Source organism: Silurus aristotelis (assembly GCF_946808225.1).
Source record: "Silurus aristotelis genome assembly, chromosome: 2".
NCBI classification, from domain to species: domain Eukaryota; kingdom Metazoa; phylum Chordata; class Actinopteri; order Siluriformes; family Siluridae; genus Silurus; species Silurus aristotelis.
The window spans coordinates 4,527,369-4,544,214 of NC_139575.1; the positions used below are offsets into that span (position 1 = coordinate 4,527,369).

Sequence of the window (16,846 nt, forward strand, 5' to 3'; positions counted from 1 at the left end):
ACTAAAGTTTATTATAAAAAAAAAACAAACAATACTTAATCATGAAAATTTTCTAAAGGAAATACATTTGAATGTATGAATTAATAAATATAAATCTATAATTAATAAACTCTAAATAAAAACTATACACGCGGAGATAGCAATTCGCCCCTAGAGGTCGCTCTTGTAATGTCAGCAGACCGAAAGCCGGAAAAACTATGGATTTATGTTGATAGCCGAGAATTCCAGTGATAAAAATGGCAAAACAACAACAGCTTCATTTTTAGTGGACGAGTCACAGACGCACTTAATTCTCACCCACACACCATATCCACTCCTTGATCCCTTAATCCTCTACCACTGCACCACTGATCACTCCATCCTCTACCACTGCACCACCGATCCCTCCATCCTCTACCACTGCACCACTGATCACTCCATCCTCTACCACTGCACCATGCTTCCTCCATCCTCTACCACTGCACCATGCTTCCTCCATCCTCTACCACTGCACCATGCTTTCTCCATCCTCTACCACTGCACCACTAATCACTCAACCTCTACCACTGCACCACTGATCACTCCATCCTCTACCACTGCACCACTGATCACTCCATCCTCTACCACTGCACCATGCTTCCTCCATCCTTTACCACTGCACCATGCTTCCTCCATCCTCTACCACTGCACCATGCTTCCTTCATCCTCTACCACTGCACCATGCTTCCTCCATCCTCTACCACTGCACCGTGCTTCCTCCATCCTCTACCACTGCACCGTGCTTCCTCCATCCTCTATCACTGCACCACTGATTACTCCATCCTCTACCATTGCACCATGCTTCCTCCATCCTCTACCACTGCACCACTAATCACTCAACCTCTACCACTGCACCACTGATCACTCCATCCTCTACCACTGCACCACTGATCACTCCATCCTCTACCACTGCACCATGCTTCCTCCATCCTTTACCACTGCACCATGCTTCCTCCATCCTCTACCACTGCACCATGCTTCCTTCATCCTCTACCACTGCACCATGCTTCCTCCATCCTCTACCACTGCACCATGCTTCCTCCATCCTCTACCACTGCACCGTGCTTCCTCCATCCTCTATCACTGCACCACTGATTACTCCATCCTCTACCATTGCACCATGCTTCCTCCATCCTCTACCACTGCCCCATGCTTCCTCCATCCTCTACCACTGCCCCATGCTTCCTCCATCCTCTACCACTGCACCATGCTTCCTCCATCCTCTACCACTGCACCATGCTTCCTCCATCCTCTACCACTGCACCATGCTTCCTCCATCCTCTACCACTGCACCATGCTTCCTCCATCCTCTACCACTGCACCATGCTTCCTCCATCCTCTACCACTGTACCACTGATTACTCCATCCTCTACCACTGTACCACTGATCCCTCCGTCCTCTACCACTGTACCACTGATCCCTCCATCCTCTACCACTGCCCCATGCTTCCTCCATCCTCTACCACTGCACCATGCTTCCTCCATCCTCTACCACTGCACCATGCTTCCTCCATCCTCTACCACTGCACCATGCTTCCTCCATCCTCTACCACTGCACCATGCTTCCTCCATCCTCTACCACTGCACCATGCTTCCTCCATCCTCTACCACTGTACCACTGATCCCTCCATCCTCTACCACTGCACCATAATTCATCCATCCTCTACCACTGTACCACTGATCCCTCCGTCCTACACCACTGTGCCTCTACTTCCCCCATCCTCAACCTCTCCATGACAATCTCTCAGGATACATTGAAGGTTAGTTTCTAGACTCGTCTCTGTTCTCCAACCTCGGTGATTGAACACATTTTCACTTGAGAAGCTGAGCCTCTAGCAGTCTTCAATACAGACTTTACATTAGCAAATTTCCTTACTATTTATTTTTCTCCAAACAGAGTTATAGACTAGTGGTATTTTTACTCAGTGTCCTAATGAACCAGACCTCGAGGCACGTTGTAAGTCGCTCCGGATAAGGATTTATGCCAAATGCCATAAATGTAAACGTAATGTAAGTGATGGTTCCCTGTGACTCCTGTTTTTTTAGTTTGTTTGTTTTTGAGAAGACTTTTTGAATTTCAACTTTTGGTATTTTTGTAGATTCTTAATATTGTTTCTCTTTTCTCATTGTTTTAGGCTTCAATAAAAAAAACTTCAAACTTTCAAACATCTTAAGTCTGTCTCTGGGCTTTAGATCACATGCTCTCCTGTGGCTCATTTTGACTCCCAAACCATCCCCCTGGACGTTTTGACTCTTGCCATGTTCAAACAATCAGCTCATCATCTGCTTCCTAATGAAGAATAATAAACTTCTACGTGTTTATGATTAATGTCACACCAAAACCCCTTTCTGCATTACATTTATTTGCAGATTTAAAAGCTGCATGTTTTCATAAAGAAGTTGTCAATTATCCTAATGCACAATAAAAGTGCTTTATACTTGTCACGTGCACATTACCTTCCGATTAACAACCCAGAGCCACTGAGCTACCGGTTCCCCACTACATACTCAGGGTCCACCCTAACAATAAATTCCTACATTAAACCCTGGCATTTGTCTTATTCTTTGAAATCTTGCATCCTTTTCTCTCCAGGTGAATCAGAGAATGTGCAAATATGTCTCCTGTATCACTGTATCATTAAACAATCCTCCATGCTGCAGACGAATTAGAAATAAAAGATGCAATCTTGATTTATTTTTGTATTCTGACCCTTAAACCAGGTGATCCAGGTGGCCCAGGTTTCCCATCCTGACCAGAACGTCCATCCAATCCAGCAGCTCCTCTTTCTCCCTGTGTGTGTACACACACACACACACACACACACACACACACAAGTTACACATTTTTCATGCAAAGTTTTCATGCAAACAACCCTAAATATTTCTTTACATTTAAAAAATCTTACCTTCTCTCCTGGACTTCCTCTTTCTCCTGGATCTCCCTACAGAACAATACGAGATGTGGTTAATGCTTGATTCATCGTTTCCTAATCTACTACATTCATGTGGATGCAGGTTTTCAGAGTAACGTTACATCGTTCGCTTTCTGTGCACAGGATGTTCAGGAGTGGACATGTTTAATATGTGTTATGAGAAAGTAACAGCTCCAGTGTCCTGCTCAGTCCTGTGTTCTGGTCCTGTGTTGACCTCATTTCAAACCACTGCCATTAGTTATGGTGGAGTAGTGCGCTGGTGCGCAAACGCGTGCACTGTAAAAGCTTTTATAAGAGTGGTGATAGCGTGAGTGCTGCGCAAAGGGAATTTCATGATCGTGTCCCGTTTGCTCGTGCGATTACAACACGGGTGCATCTTTTTAAGGAAACGTCTCAACACAGTGATGATGCGTGACAATGGCAGTTCCTCAATATTCTCTTGGGTGCAGTTCAAACACAACTGGGAAACACTAAAAACAAGTCCAATGATCTGTAAGATAATTGGTAAGATTCCTTAAAAAAAAAAAAAAGGAAACATATCTATGCTTTTGAAAAGAACAAAATGTCTTCAAATGAGCATTAACATTTTTTGGGTAACCTTTAGCTTAACTAATTAAAAAAAAAAAAAAAAAGCTAAATAATATTAAAACAATAATAATAATATTACACAATCTGCTCTTGGTGTATGTATGTACCTGGCATATGTACTTACTGTACATATGTCTATATACACACACACACACACACACACACACACACACACACACACACACACACACATGTTACATGCTGTACATTTGCACAATATAAGCACACTCCAGAATCTAGGAGAAAGTCTTCCCAGAAGACTGGAGGTTATTCTAAAAAGCACATACAAATCATATGGTATCCACAAATATTTTGTCCATATGTCGGTAGAAACCTTATAAAAAAAAAAAAAAGCCTACTTTTTTGGATTTTTGTTGTCTGATTAGAAAAATAAAAACATTGAGTGGAACAATAATTGACTTACTCTGGCTCCTACTGGTCCACGCTGACCCTCAGCTCCCTGAAATAACAAGATATTTTGTGTCAAACAAATGAGGCGTTCACCATAAAGAAAAATCGAATAAACAGAGTGAACCTAGTGCTGTTTTTACCCGTAATCCTGGTGTGCCCGGTGTTCCTGCTTCTCCCTGTAGACCTTTACTTCCATGTTCCCCAGGGTCACCAGACTCACCCTGTATCAGTACACAGACAGCATTAACAGCGTTTGGAAATGAACACAGTGCTGTCTTAAAAAAAGGAAAATCCATGTGAGTGAGTGCAGGGAAATGTGCACGTTAACACGGATAAGATACCGTGCCTTGTCTCCTTTGTCTCCTTTGTGAAAAGTAACCCCATCTCCCTGAAATACAAAAAAAAAAATAATCAGATAAATGAGCTGAACATATACAAAAAAAAAAAAAAAACAGTCCCTAAAGAGGACAAATAAATGGCTATAAAAGGTAATTCATTTAATTAATCAACCAACCAATCAATTACTTAATACATTACTTATTATTAATATAATTATTTATTCTATGATTTAAAATTATAACTATATATATATATAATTATAATAATTATTATCATTAACATTATTTTTTTTGTCTGCTTTCTGAATATTGGTTTACAATTTTCTGGAGGGGAAAAAAAATACCATGTGTTTTTTTTTTGTCATATACTTTGTCTATTGACCTTAGTGAATATCACACACATTATTTAGACTCTGGATAAATTAAATAGAAAAATTAGATAGTCTTTTTTTTCCACAATAACTAAACCCCACTATTGAGCACTATTCTATAACAAAGTCTTCAAAATGTACATCGTTTTGTATAAAAAAAAAAGTGGGCTCACCGCATCTCCAGGGGGTCCTGGGGGACCTTGGATTCCCTAAAATAAAAAGTACATAGTGACGTGTGGTGTTTGTGCATTGTATTTGTGTAACGGGATTTACAAAGATTATAAAAAGTGTGTGTGATTTCTTACCTGATCTCCCTTTTGTCCTCGTGGTCCAATGGGACCTGGAGAACCCTATAGATGTAAATATTATAAAACCCCAATTACAATAAAGTTGGGACACTGTGTAAAATATGTAAAATTTAAATGTAAAGTATCAAATTTGATAAAAATTTTGAATTTGATGGCTGTAACACATTTTAAAAAGTTGTGTAGCAATATGTCTTCTGTCCATATACATTTGGTAACTGCGGAGACCAGTTGTCGTTCTGCTGTGAGCAAAATGCTGTACCATATGTGTCTGATACAGGATTCGAGCTGTTTAACAGTTCTGGGTGTTCTTTGTTGTATTTTTCATTTCATTACATAAAAAGTGTTCTCAAACTCTTCTACTATGTCGTCTCATCTACAATGAAGTCATGCTATTGTAATAGATGCAGTAGGCAGTTAACATTGTCTTTTTTGGTATCATAATTTTCATTCTACTTTATATGATACTTGATATATATATAATCTAAAATTATAACTTATAATCAACTTTAGACTCGGAAACTTTGAACTCTGAAAGCAGATGATGATCATGAGCTTTCGCCTTACATTTCGTCCATGCTCTCCAGGATCACCCATGTCCCCCTTTTCTCCAGGTTGGCCTTGGAGTCCTGGAACACCCTGGAAAGAAAAGAAAAAAAAAACGCCCGAGGTCAGAAATTTTTACTGATATAACATGTTCCCGGATGCGTGGAAAAATTAGACTCACCCTGAGTCCACGTTCTCCTGGCTTCCCGGACAAGCCGGCTTCCCCCTGAGAGCACACCACAGGAAACATTTATTCACTTTTAACCTCATCAATCTGTCTATAGAAAAATATATTGTGAAATAGTATTCTAAAGATATGATGTGGCATGTTTGCCATTAAAAATTCATTAACCGTCTTTGGTTGAATTTGTGAGTTTGTATCAGGAAATCGGTCGCTCAGTTTTTCTAATTGTTCATAAAAACCTGCCAGAGAAATCCTGAAGAGTAGAACTCTCAGTTTTATCTTTTATGTTGGAAATGGTGGCGTCCTGCATAATATGTTACTTTTGAAGGGAATTAAAGCTCTGGACTTGAGGTCAACTGTAAAAAAAGTAATGGAGAGGGTGCTAGAGAAGTGAAGAAAAGAGTGCAGGTGGAGAGCTGGAGGTGGCAGAATTGAAGATGCTGAGATCAGTGATGAGGATGAACAGTTTATTAAAGAGAGCGTACAGGTAGGGCACTTTGGAGATAAGGTTAAAGTTGTGATTGAGATGGTTTGTTCATGTGCAGAGGATAGACATTGGGGTATATCTGTAGAAGAATGCCGAAGCCACCAGGAGAGAGAACAGGAGTAAAGCCAGGTAGGTTTCTTGGATGTTTATAGGTTATAGGTTAATGGATGTGGTGAGGGAAGACGTGCAGGTGGTTGGGTTGAAAAAAGGCAGATGTAGAGGACAGATTGGTATGGAGATGGCCACTGTACCTTCACATGTCTGGGTCACATCACTCATTATTTATCCATTAAGCCTCACCCTTTACAACCCTCATTAGTCTGAAAGCGAATCTGCTGCAATGTATCAGGTGTTGGACATTTTGTATTGTTGTCTGAAGTTCTGAATCTACATTTGTTCACATACATGTACATCTGATATATATACTCGCTATTGAACTGTTCTCCCATTATGCAACACTCTTCTCTCTTATGTTCCACTGTCTGTAAGTCTAGCCCTATTTGCACTCACATATTTTAGATTATACGGTTTATCATGAATACTCTTACTGGACCATGTTCTCGAATGTTATATGATGAATTGGTATTTGTTTGCCTACTTTACATTAAAACCTGCCCAAACTGCACTGTCTGAAACCATCTTTGTAACACGAAAAAACGCTGAAATGTTCCAGGGGGGTAAATACTTATGCAAGCCAGTATATATGCACACAGATTTAAGTAATTAATTTTACCGGAATTCCGTCTTCTCCTCTGTCACCTTTTAGGCCCTAAATTTCAAACAATCAAACAAACAAACAAGCAAATAAATAAATAAAAAACTAGAAATCCAGGGCATCAAAACATATATACAAACATTTTATATATATATATATATATATAATTAAATAAATAAAATGGTTTTATAATGGTTATAAAATAGTTGACAGTCTCTCACATCTTTCCCTTTGGGTCCAGCCGGACCTGCAGGCCCGGGATTGCCCGCCTCTCCTCGCTCTCCTGATTCACCCTGGTTTCCCTGCAGCACCACAGAGCATATAATCAGTGCATGAAACTACAAAGGTGTCAATACTGTTTATATGGTTTACAAAGGAAATGGTCCAAACCTTTGCACCAAATCGTCCAGCAAGTCCAGGAAGCCCCTGTTGGAGTGCAATAACATTTATGAATCATTAATCAAAATAGGACAAAGACATTTGAATGCATGCTTCTGTAGTGTGGACCATCCAGAGACTTTCTTGATTTTTTTCAACCTAAGAGTAATGGCAAATGCACCAATATTTTTAAGCATGCTTGACCAGAGACCCCTCTGAGACTAGTGCAAAAGACTGCAATGAGAAACAGCCAGTGGGAGTCTGAGAGGAAATCAAATTCATCTGCACTCAGGCACAGCAGATTCCAAAAATCTGTTTATTTCTGTGCAAGTGTGTCTGATAAATGTCATAAATATTTTTACAAGAAATTCCTGGGCTTGTAAAACCCAAATAAATAAATAAACACAAACAAAAGGCGTGCGTTCACTTATTTCGTTTTGCTCTTTTTTCCTCTGTAACTGAAATAGTTACTAAGCTGCAGGACGTCTCTCTCTCGTGTTTATTTTCATGAGAAAAGCAGGAATAATGGATGAGGAACACTTGGGGTGGAGAGATTTCTCCAGGTGAAAGATGATGTAGCGTCTGGAAGTGGTTGTGCAGAGTGCACTCGCCCACATCTCCAAACACCAGATCACAAAGAGTTAACTGTATTGTGGAAAGACAGGTGAAAAGGGCTTTTATACTTGTCACTTGTACATAAAACAGCTCCCATGGAGTACAGACGGTTAAGGGCCACGATTAGGGGCCCCAACAGCGGCATACCGGGACTTCAACCCCCAACCTTCCCTTAACCACTGGGTCAGATATTGTGAGGGTCAGAGAGTTTAACAGCTGTGTGGTATTAGACACTCGGTGGTATCAGAGAACTGTTTCTCGAGCGCTGACTGATATTTATTTTCATTATTACTAAATTCATTGAATTTGTTATATAAGCAAATAAACTTGTTGAAAAACAAAAGCTTTTGATGTTTGAGCAACAAGAAATGTTGACGGTGAGATTACCCATAAATTATTTCATTTGGCAAGTCTGCAGTGCAGCCGCTTTATTTAGGACATAAATCAGATGTGAGTGAGTTTCTTTATCCTCCACCATTGTCACTCCAAGCTTATTCATTAGTATATGCATCAGAAATGTATGTGTTGTATTTAAATGTCCTGAATCTATGTAAATGGGAGCTTTTTTTACTTGTCACATAGACATTACAGCACAATGACATTCTTCCTTCGCATTTCCCAGCAACGTTAGGAATCTCAAGTCAGAGCACGATCAGACATGAAATAGTGCCCCCTTGAGCACAGAGGGTTAAGGGCCTAGCTTAATTGCCAAAGAGTGGCAACTTATTGATACTGGGCCTTGAACCTCCAACCTATTGATCAGTAACCCAGAGCCTTAAACACTGACCCATTTACATTTAGATTTTTTAAAGCATTTTGGCAGACGCTCTTATCCAGAGCATCTTGCATTTTTCTCATTCATACTGTTATACAGTCAGCTATAGTCAGCTGGGATTAGAACTCACAACCTTTGGATCCACCGATGCATTTTGGTAATGCTACTTAGTGACATTGTTCAAAAAGACCGATGCAAATAAAACTGAACTGAATTTAGTATACTGACCCGATCACCCGGTTCCCCTTTAGGTCCAAGCAGACCAGGTAGTCCTACTCCAGGAAGACCCTGACAAGGAAAAAAAAAAAAGAGAGAGAGAGAGAGAGAGAGAGAGAGAGAGAGAGAGATTAAAATAGAATAATTAAAGACAATGTGGTAATTTATTAGTAGCATCTACAAGATCACAAAACATACCCTATCTCCTTTCTGCCCCATGTCTCCCTTTTCACCTAGAGGACCCTCAGGACCTGGAGCTCCTTTCTGACCCTGAAAGATAAACAGAAAGTAACGATACTAACAACAAAACTGGTGGATCAGACATCAGAGAAAAAACTATGTAAGAAAACATGGCCCTCATAACCAATGAAAAATATTAGAAATGGATTTGGTTACAATATAAACAGGGGGGTGGTGGTGGATGTTTGCTCAATTTATTATTATTTTTTGTTTAATTATATTGTAATATTATTTTGTATTTGCGATGTAAATACAACTACTAAACATGAACTTGGACAAGAAGACAAACCAGGAAATATTTAATTGAGACATATCATTTACATTTGTGTCATTTGGCAGATGCTCTTATCCAGATAGTTAACTCATTCATACAACTGAGCACCTGGGGTTAAGGGCCTTGCTCAGGGGCCCAGGAGTGGCAGATTGGTGGAGCTGGGGTTTAAATCACATGAACTTCAGATCTAAAGATCTTCAATGCTTTAAGCACTAAGATACCACCTTCCCCTATAATATCTGTTTGATGGTATTCACAGATCTTACAGTCATAAAAATCAACACCCTTGGAGCACTGAGGGTTAGAAGAGCCTTGCTCAAGGGCCCCAAGAGTGGTGCAATAATCTGTCATGTGTGTGGAAACAACCACTTCTCTTACCTGCTCTCCTTTCTTTCCAAGTGAACCTGCGCCCTGGATTAAAAAAAGAGTCAATATTATCACTTTGTGCCGAACGAGCGAAATTTAATGTCATGTCATAATGTCAGGTTTTAACTCACACCACCCGGTTCTCCTTTTGCTCCATCAGCTCCCTACACACAAACACACAGGAAAGATGAACACACACTCTACGCCGCATTCCTCAAAAAAAATTTTAAATAAAAGAAAAAATCCTTACCTTTTCCCCCGGAAGACCATTCGCCCCTGACAAACCCTGAAAAGACACAATTTCACAAACTGCTCTCACACACACACACATCCTTCAAATGAAATAAATCACTAACTCTCTGAATACGAACCCGAGGGCCTTGTGGTCCCATGAGCCCTGGTCTACCAACATCACCCTAAACCATAGACAAGACACACACACACACACACACACACACACACACACACACACACACACACACACACACACACACACACACACACACACACACACACACACACGTTATATGTACATCTGGAATTATTTTACAATACAAATACAGAGGAAAATATGTATAAGTGATACACACCTTATCCCCTGGTGGACCAGGTGGTCCTCTTTCACCCTGAAAAAACCAAACAGGTTCTTTAAAATTAAATTACTTTCAGAAGTGAAGCTTTTTTTTTTTAAATCCTTTTAGATCTTGAAAAGACTACACGTGCATTTATTGTCTTTTAACTACAAACCCGATTCCAAAAAAGTTGGAACACTGTACAAATTGTGAATGAAAACAGAATGCAATGATGTGGGAGTTTCAAATTTCAATATTTTATTCAGAATACAACATATCAAATGTTTAAACTGGGAAAATGTATATTTCTAAGGGAAAAATAAGTTGATTTTAAATTTCATGGCATCAACACATCTCAGAAAAGTTGGGACAAGGCCATGTGTACCACTGTGTGGCGTCCCCTCTTCTTTTTATAACAGTCTGCAAACATCTGGGGACGGAGGAGACAAGTTGCTCAAGTTTAGGAATAGGAATGTTGTCCCATTCTTGTCTAATACAGGCTTCTAGTTGCTCAACCGTCTTGGGTCTTCTTTGTCGCATCTTCCTTTTTATAATGTGCCAAATGTTTTCTCTGGGTGAAAGATCTGGGCTGCAGGCTGGCCATTTCAGTACCCGGATCCTTCTTCTACACAGCCATGATGTTGTAATTGATGCAGTATGTGGTCTGGCATTTTCATGTTGGAAAATGCAAGGTCTTCCCTGAAAGAGACGACGTCTGAAGGGGAGCATTTGTTGTTCTAGAACTTGGATATACCTTTCAGCATTGATGGTGCCTTTCCAGATGTGTAAGCTGCCCATGCCACACGCACTCATGCAACCCCATACCATCAGAGATGCAGGCTTCTGAACTGAGCGCTGATAATAACTTGCCTTGTCCTTATCTCCTTAGTCCGGATGACATGGCGTCCGAGTTTTCCAAAAATAACTTTAAATTTTGATTCGTCTGACCACAGAACAGTTTTCCACTTTGCCACAGTCCACAGTCCGCCTGCGCTTCTGGATCATGTTTAGATATGGCTTCTTTTTTGACCTATAGAGTTTTAGTCGGCGACGGCGAATGGCCTGATCCCATGTTGTGATTTCCATTACAGTAGCATTCCTGTATGTGATGCAGTGCCGTCTAAGGGTCTGAAGATCACGGGCATCCAGTATGGGCTTTCTGGCCTTGACCCTTACGCAAAATTTTTTGAATCTGTGGATGATATTATGCACTGTAGATGATGAGAACTTCAAACTCTTTGCAATTTTTCTCTGAGAAACTCCTTTCTGATATTGCTACACTATCTTTCACCGCTGCATTGGGGGAATTGGTGATCCTCTGCCCATCTTCTTTTTTTATACCCAATCATGTTGCCAATTGACCTAATAAGTTGCAAATTGGTCCTCCAGTTGTTCCTTATATGTACATTTAACTTTTCCGGCCTCTTATTGCTACCTGTCCCAACTTTTTTGGAATGTGTAGCTCTCATGAAATCCAAAATGAGCTAATATTTGGCATTACATTTCAAAATGTCTCACTTTCAACAATTATATGTGTTATCCATATTCCATTGTGAATAAAATATACATTTATGAGATTTGTAAATTATTGCATTCCTTTTTTATTCACAATTTGTACAGTGTCCCAACTTTTTTGGAATCGGGTTTGTAATATTTGAGAACATATAACAACAAAAAAAAAACAAACAAAAAAAAAAATATATATATATACGTTCGTATAACAAAGCCTCATATGTATAACGAGACAAAATGTAACAGATATTTTTGTTCGTATAACAAAACATACATACACACTATAGGCCGTTCGTGAACCGAGGTTTCACTGTATACGTAAAAAATAAATACTACAATATAAAATATATAGAAAATAAGAACGAAAGGGAAGAATCGTCCAGATCTGAAGTGTCGCCATGTCATTAATTACAGTGTTAAAATGTCAAGAGTAATTATAATTATTACCTTATTTCCTTAAAACCTCCTGTATATACTGCATAAGACACACTCACTCACCCTGTCACCCTGTGAGCCGGGCTCTCCAGCCTGTCCACGGTCTCCCTACGCAAGAGAATGAGGATTACGAGGTTTTTAAAAAAAATGTAGCATAAAACATTAGTTAAATAAAATTGAAAATGTTTAATAACCTTGCTTCCAATTTCACCAGGAGGACCTCTTGGACCCTAAGACACACACACACACACACACACACACACACACACACACACACACATCAACATAAACAAGAATAAACCAGGTTTTTTATTAAGTGTTTTATTATTTTAAAACACAGTGCATCATTCTAACAGTCTCTATGTTTTAATTTGAGCTGCAACAACTAATTGATATAATAATTAGTTCGACTGCTAAGTAAGAAGTAAGAAAATTGATGTGCAATAGGTTAGTGTGTGTGTGTGTGTGTGTGTGTGTGTGTGTGTGTGTGTGTGTGTGTGTGTGTGTGTGCTGACAAACCCGGTCGCCCGGCTCTCCTGCTGCTCCTGGGGTTCCTGGACTGCCCTTAACGCTCTCTCCCTGAAATACAAAGATTAATACATATAACAATACACAAACATCACATTCCCAATACAGTAAAACCCTGTTGTACGAGCAACTAATAGTACGAGCAAACGGAGATACGAGCAACCTTGCTCGCAAACGTTTACCCTAATTCACGAGCAAATTTCGAAGGCACGAGCAAAAGCATCAGTCACTTAGTTGATGACGTGTCGCTCGGTCGCTCTCGTTGTTCAGTGCAGCGAAAACAAAAACATTTTTATTTCACTAGAAATCTTGAAAAATGTCTCCCAAGACAATCAGTGATGGTGCTGTAAAAACAAAAGTAAATAGAATTACCATGGAAACCATAAAGTTTAAGAGCGTGATGTGTGCGTCTCACACTCGCGATCAACCACTACCACATGAGTAAGTGTTAAATTATGTTTACATCACGGTCATTTGCGGTGTATTTGTTTGTTAAAATAGGCTACAAATACTTTTTAAGTGCAGAAATAAGCGATCGGATGAGATCTCGGAACACTTTTATATTCATTCTTACGGGGAAAATTTGTTCGAACGTACGAGCAAATGGACATACGAGCAATTTTCAAGAACGAATTATGCTCGTCCAACGGGGTTTTACTGTAGTGGGATACAAATGCAAAAAAAAGAACACACACACACACACACACACACACTCAAAATGTTTCTCTTTCACAAAAAGAAATATAATGAAGGGTGCAAAACTGAATAAAATAATAATCCTGTAACAGTTTTATTGGGATAGAAAGATTCAACGATCCATATCTGTGCATTGGCATACATAAGGTACGTATTTAAAAAAGTGATTCGGATACAAGTGGACATTTGTATCGCAATGCATCATTTTTAACATATTTGCATCGGTAAAAAACGATTTATTTACATATTAGTGGATGCGCTATAACTTTTATTATTTTGAAGATAGACTATTTCTTAAGCGCATTCTATCATCATGTTTCTTTTCATCTATAAGTTGTTACTAAGAACTACGTTAGAATGAGTGCATTCATGTCCCTACAGTCCCTGTAGCCTACCATCAGAGCTGCTGTTACTGTATTCATTGAATTACACTGACAGCATTTAAAATATACACTCAGCACATGAGCAGTAAATATACACAAACTTACAGAGTCTCCTTTGGCTCCCTTCTGTCCAGTCAATCCAGTAGGGCCTTGAGGACCTGTAAGTCCAAGACGTCCCTACAGAAATACACACATTCCTCTAATTAAACACTCCATCTAGAATACACAATGCCACTTAACACAAACTCTTCTGTATTGTAATAGGCCTGAATGAGACAAGCTGATTGGCTGTGATGTGACCAATCAGAGACCAAATATTCAAGCATGCAGGAAAACCCCAAGAAAACACCAGGAGAACTCTGGACGCTCTCCTTAACTCTGAGTTGACACTGCTGCTATAGTTTATTACTGTCGCATAAAAATCATAAAAAAAAAAAAAAACATTTAGATTCCCATTTCATTGAGTGGGAGAACCGCATGCCATGACTCTTTATTAGGATTGATTATGAAATTACTTTAAAAACACACACACACACACACACACACACACACACACACACACACACACACACACACACACACACACACACACACACACACATATATACACCCACACACACGCACATGATAATGAATGAATTTGAAAATGAAAGCCTTACTGGTTCTCCCTTTTCTCCTCTAATTGCTGGCCCACTGCCCCCTCCAGGAATGCCCTGTTTATCAGCACACAGGACACATGTCTCAGTTAACAAGAAGTGCTCAGGGTTAAACATTTCCACAATACTGTTATAATTAAAATTTTTATTACTCACTGGTTCGCCACGACTTCCTTTTTCACCCTATGAGAGAAAGAGAGAGAGAGAGAGAGAGATAGAGAGAGAGAGAGAGAGAGAGAGAGAGAAAATAATTGTTACATAATGACTCAATAAATAAACAAACAATAAATATGATTAAATACATGTTTAAATATAAATTCACTAAAACAAGTAATCTAATAATAATTTTTTAAAAAAGACCGGTGCTGAACGGACAGCGCCCCCTCAGCACCCGTGCTGTGGAAAGCCCAATGTAAACGTAAACATTAGTTGAAGCCACTTTGGCAGCAATTACAGCCTCAAGTCTTTTTGGGTATGACGCAACAAACTTTTTACATATGGACCGGAGGGTGAAGGAGGTCTGAATACTTTCCAAGTGCACTTAAAAAAAATTATAATTTTAAACATATTACTTGACTTTATTTAACAGTTATCACTTATATTAGGCTGTTATTATTCATATTGGGAAACATAAAACACATCATTGAGGTGGCTTTGTGCACAGGGGCATTGGCATGCTGAAACAGATTTGGGTCTCCGGCTTCAAGTGAAGGGAAAATTTCATGCTACCACATCCAAAGATGGTGTATATATATATAGAATTGAAGAAAACAGAAATAATATGGCATTTAAATTTTTTTACTGTCGATTAACCTTTTAATTTTAATGCTGTTTTTAATGGTTAATTCCATCCTCGAAATATACACGCACACGCACACACACACACACACACACACACACACACACACACACACACACACACACACAGCTAAATAATATAATAATGACATAAATTGTATACACCAATTACTCAAACTAAATGAGTCTAATATTTATTCTTCACCTATGACTTTTAGTTTGAAAAAATAAACAATAAATGAATGTATAGAAACATTTGTTTTGCGCTCACGCCACTCTCTCTTTAACGACTCTACTACGAGTTCACCTTTATCGAGAGCCCGGTCGTTCCCGCTATTCCAGGGCGGCCATCTTTCCCCGGCACCCCAGGAACTCCCGATTCTCCCTTTGCCCCGTCTATGCCCGGTCTTCCTGGAGTACCCTGCAAACAAGAAAACAAAGTGTTCTCAAAAAAAATAAGATGTCTATGTGTCTATGCATGTTATTTAGAGACGATTAATATGAAATAAAACATCATAAAAAGATTCATAAAGGCATTTTTACAGCACGATAGGTATTTTGTGATGTATCATGATCAATATCTTTTTGTCATATCTCCCATCGCCAGTGTTGAGTGTGTGAGCTGCTTACAGGTAGCCCAGATAGACCTGGCTCTCCTTTACGTCCTGGTACGACTCCGGTGGCAGATCCAGGCTCACCCTGTAATAAAACACATTTCTCTTGAGTCTGACAGAAACACGGCTCCGCACCCGGCTCTGCGCTGCCAGCATGCCATTATAGGCCGAGGCTTTCTCTCATTAAACCAGGGTGATATTCAAATACCAGTGACTGGCACACACATAAAGCATTTAATGTTCCTGTGTAAACAAATACACACATCCTGAACACTGAAGAAGCTCTTACCCGATCACCTTTCTGTCCCTTTGAGCCGGACAAACCAGCACTACCAGGCTCGCCCTATTAACAAGAAAACATATTAAATAACCAAAAACATATTAATACCTGTGTGTGTGTGTGTGTGTGTGTGTGTGTGTGTGTGTGTGTGTGTGTGTGTGCTCACAGGATCTCCTCTGACTCCAGGTAATCCCTGCACACCCTATAATTAAGGAAACATACAATTAAAAGTCATTTCTTTACAAAATATATATAATTTATTAAAGAAAGATTTTTTAAAAACATCTCGACGACAGTTAAAAACAAATATGACTATTTTCCCAACAAACACAGGGTAAAAAGTCAAGGTGCAAACAAACAAATAAATAAATAAATGAATGACGTAATAAAAAAAAAAAGTAAAAAAAAACTGTCTCTTTGTTTGTCTAACTGACTTGATTTCTACATCTCTTTGTTTTTTTGTCTGTTTTTCTGTCTGCATATCTGTTTCTCTCTATGTGTCTATCCGCCTGCATGTTTATCTATCAAAGATCTATTTAAAGATCTATCTGTCTTTTTGTTTTTTATATCTCTTTTTTGAGCCTGATAAACAGACATACAGAAGGAGATATGA

At 39.3% G+C, this 16,846-nt stretch overlaps 1 protein-coding gene across 3 annotated transcripts in view; it reads right to left on the reverse strand.

The window, feature by feature from the left end:
* The window catches only part of col7a1 (collagen, type VII, alpha 1), a 134,076-nt gene that overhangs the window by 47,640 nt on the left and 69,590 nt on the right, over nucleotides 1-16,846 (reverse strand). For all 3 annotated transcript variants that reach the window (XR_014536885.1, XM_083562324.1, XM_083562325.1), the window contains exons 35-63: nucleotides 16,400-16,435; nucleotides 16,243-16,296; nucleotides 15,970-16,038; nucleotides 15,647-15,760; nucleotides 14,698-14,724; nucleotides 14,545-14,598; nucleotides 13,991-14,062; nucleotides 12,798-12,857; nucleotides 12,473-12,508; nucleotides 12,342-12,386; nucleotides 10,350-10,385; nucleotides 10,131-10,175; nucleotides 10,010-10,045; nucleotides 9,891-9,923; nucleotides 9,772-9,804; nucleotides 9,078-9,149; nucleotides 8,892-8,951; nucleotides 7,286-7,321; nucleotides 7,117-7,197; nucleotides 6,914-6,949; nucleotides 5,691-5,735; nucleotides 5,531-5,602; nucleotides 4,964-5,008; nucleotides 4,832-4,867; nucleotides 4,296-4,337; nucleotides 4,090-4,170; nucleotides 3,963-3,998; nucleotides 2,924-2,959; nucleotides 2,728-2,808 (exon numbers count right to left, since the gene is read on the reverse strand). Coding sequence is in view for 2 of the 3 variants with exons in the window: in XM_083562324.1 (XP_083418450.1) it covers nucleotides 2,728-2,808; nucleotides 2,924-2,959; nucleotides 3,963-3,998; nucleotides 4,090-4,170; nucleotides 4,296-4,337; nucleotides 4,832-4,867; nucleotides 4,964-5,008; nucleotides 5,531-5,602; nucleotides 5,691-5,735; nucleotides 6,914-6,949; nucleotides 7,117-7,197; nucleotides 7,286-7,321; nucleotides 8,892-8,951; nucleotides 9,078-9,149; nucleotides 9,772-9,804; nucleotides 9,891-9,923; nucleotides 10,010-10,045; nucleotides 10,131-10,175; nucleotides 10,350-10,385; nucleotides 12,342-12,386; nucleotides 12,473-12,508; nucleotides 12,798-12,857; nucleotides 13,991-14,062; nucleotides 14,545-14,598; nucleotides 14,698-14,724; nucleotides 15,647-15,760; nucleotides 15,970-16,038; nucleotides 16,243-16,296; nucleotides 16,400-16,435 (1,509 nt within the window). In the remaining variant the exon portion in view is untranslated. The remainder of the gene's footprint in view (nucleotides 1-2,727; nucleotides 2,809-2,923; nucleotides 2,960-3,962; nucleotides 3,999-4,089; nucleotides 4,171-4,295; nucleotides 4,338-4,831; nucleotides 4,868-4,963; nucleotides 5,009-5,530; nucleotides 5,603-5,690; nucleotides 5,736-6,913; nucleotides 6,950-7,116; nucleotides 7,198-7,285; nucleotides 7,322-8,891; nucleotides 8,952-9,077; nucleotides 9,150-9,771; nucleotides 9,805-9,890; nucleotides 9,924-10,009; nucleotides 10,046-10,130; nucleotides 10,176-10,349; nucleotides 10,386-12,341; nucleotides 12,387-12,472; nucleotides 12,509-12,797; nucleotides 12,858-13,990; nucleotides 14,063-14,544; nucleotides 14,599-14,697; nucleotides 14,725-15,646; nucleotides 15,761-15,969; nucleotides 16,039-16,242; nucleotides 16,297-16,399; nucleotides 16,436-16,846) is intronic.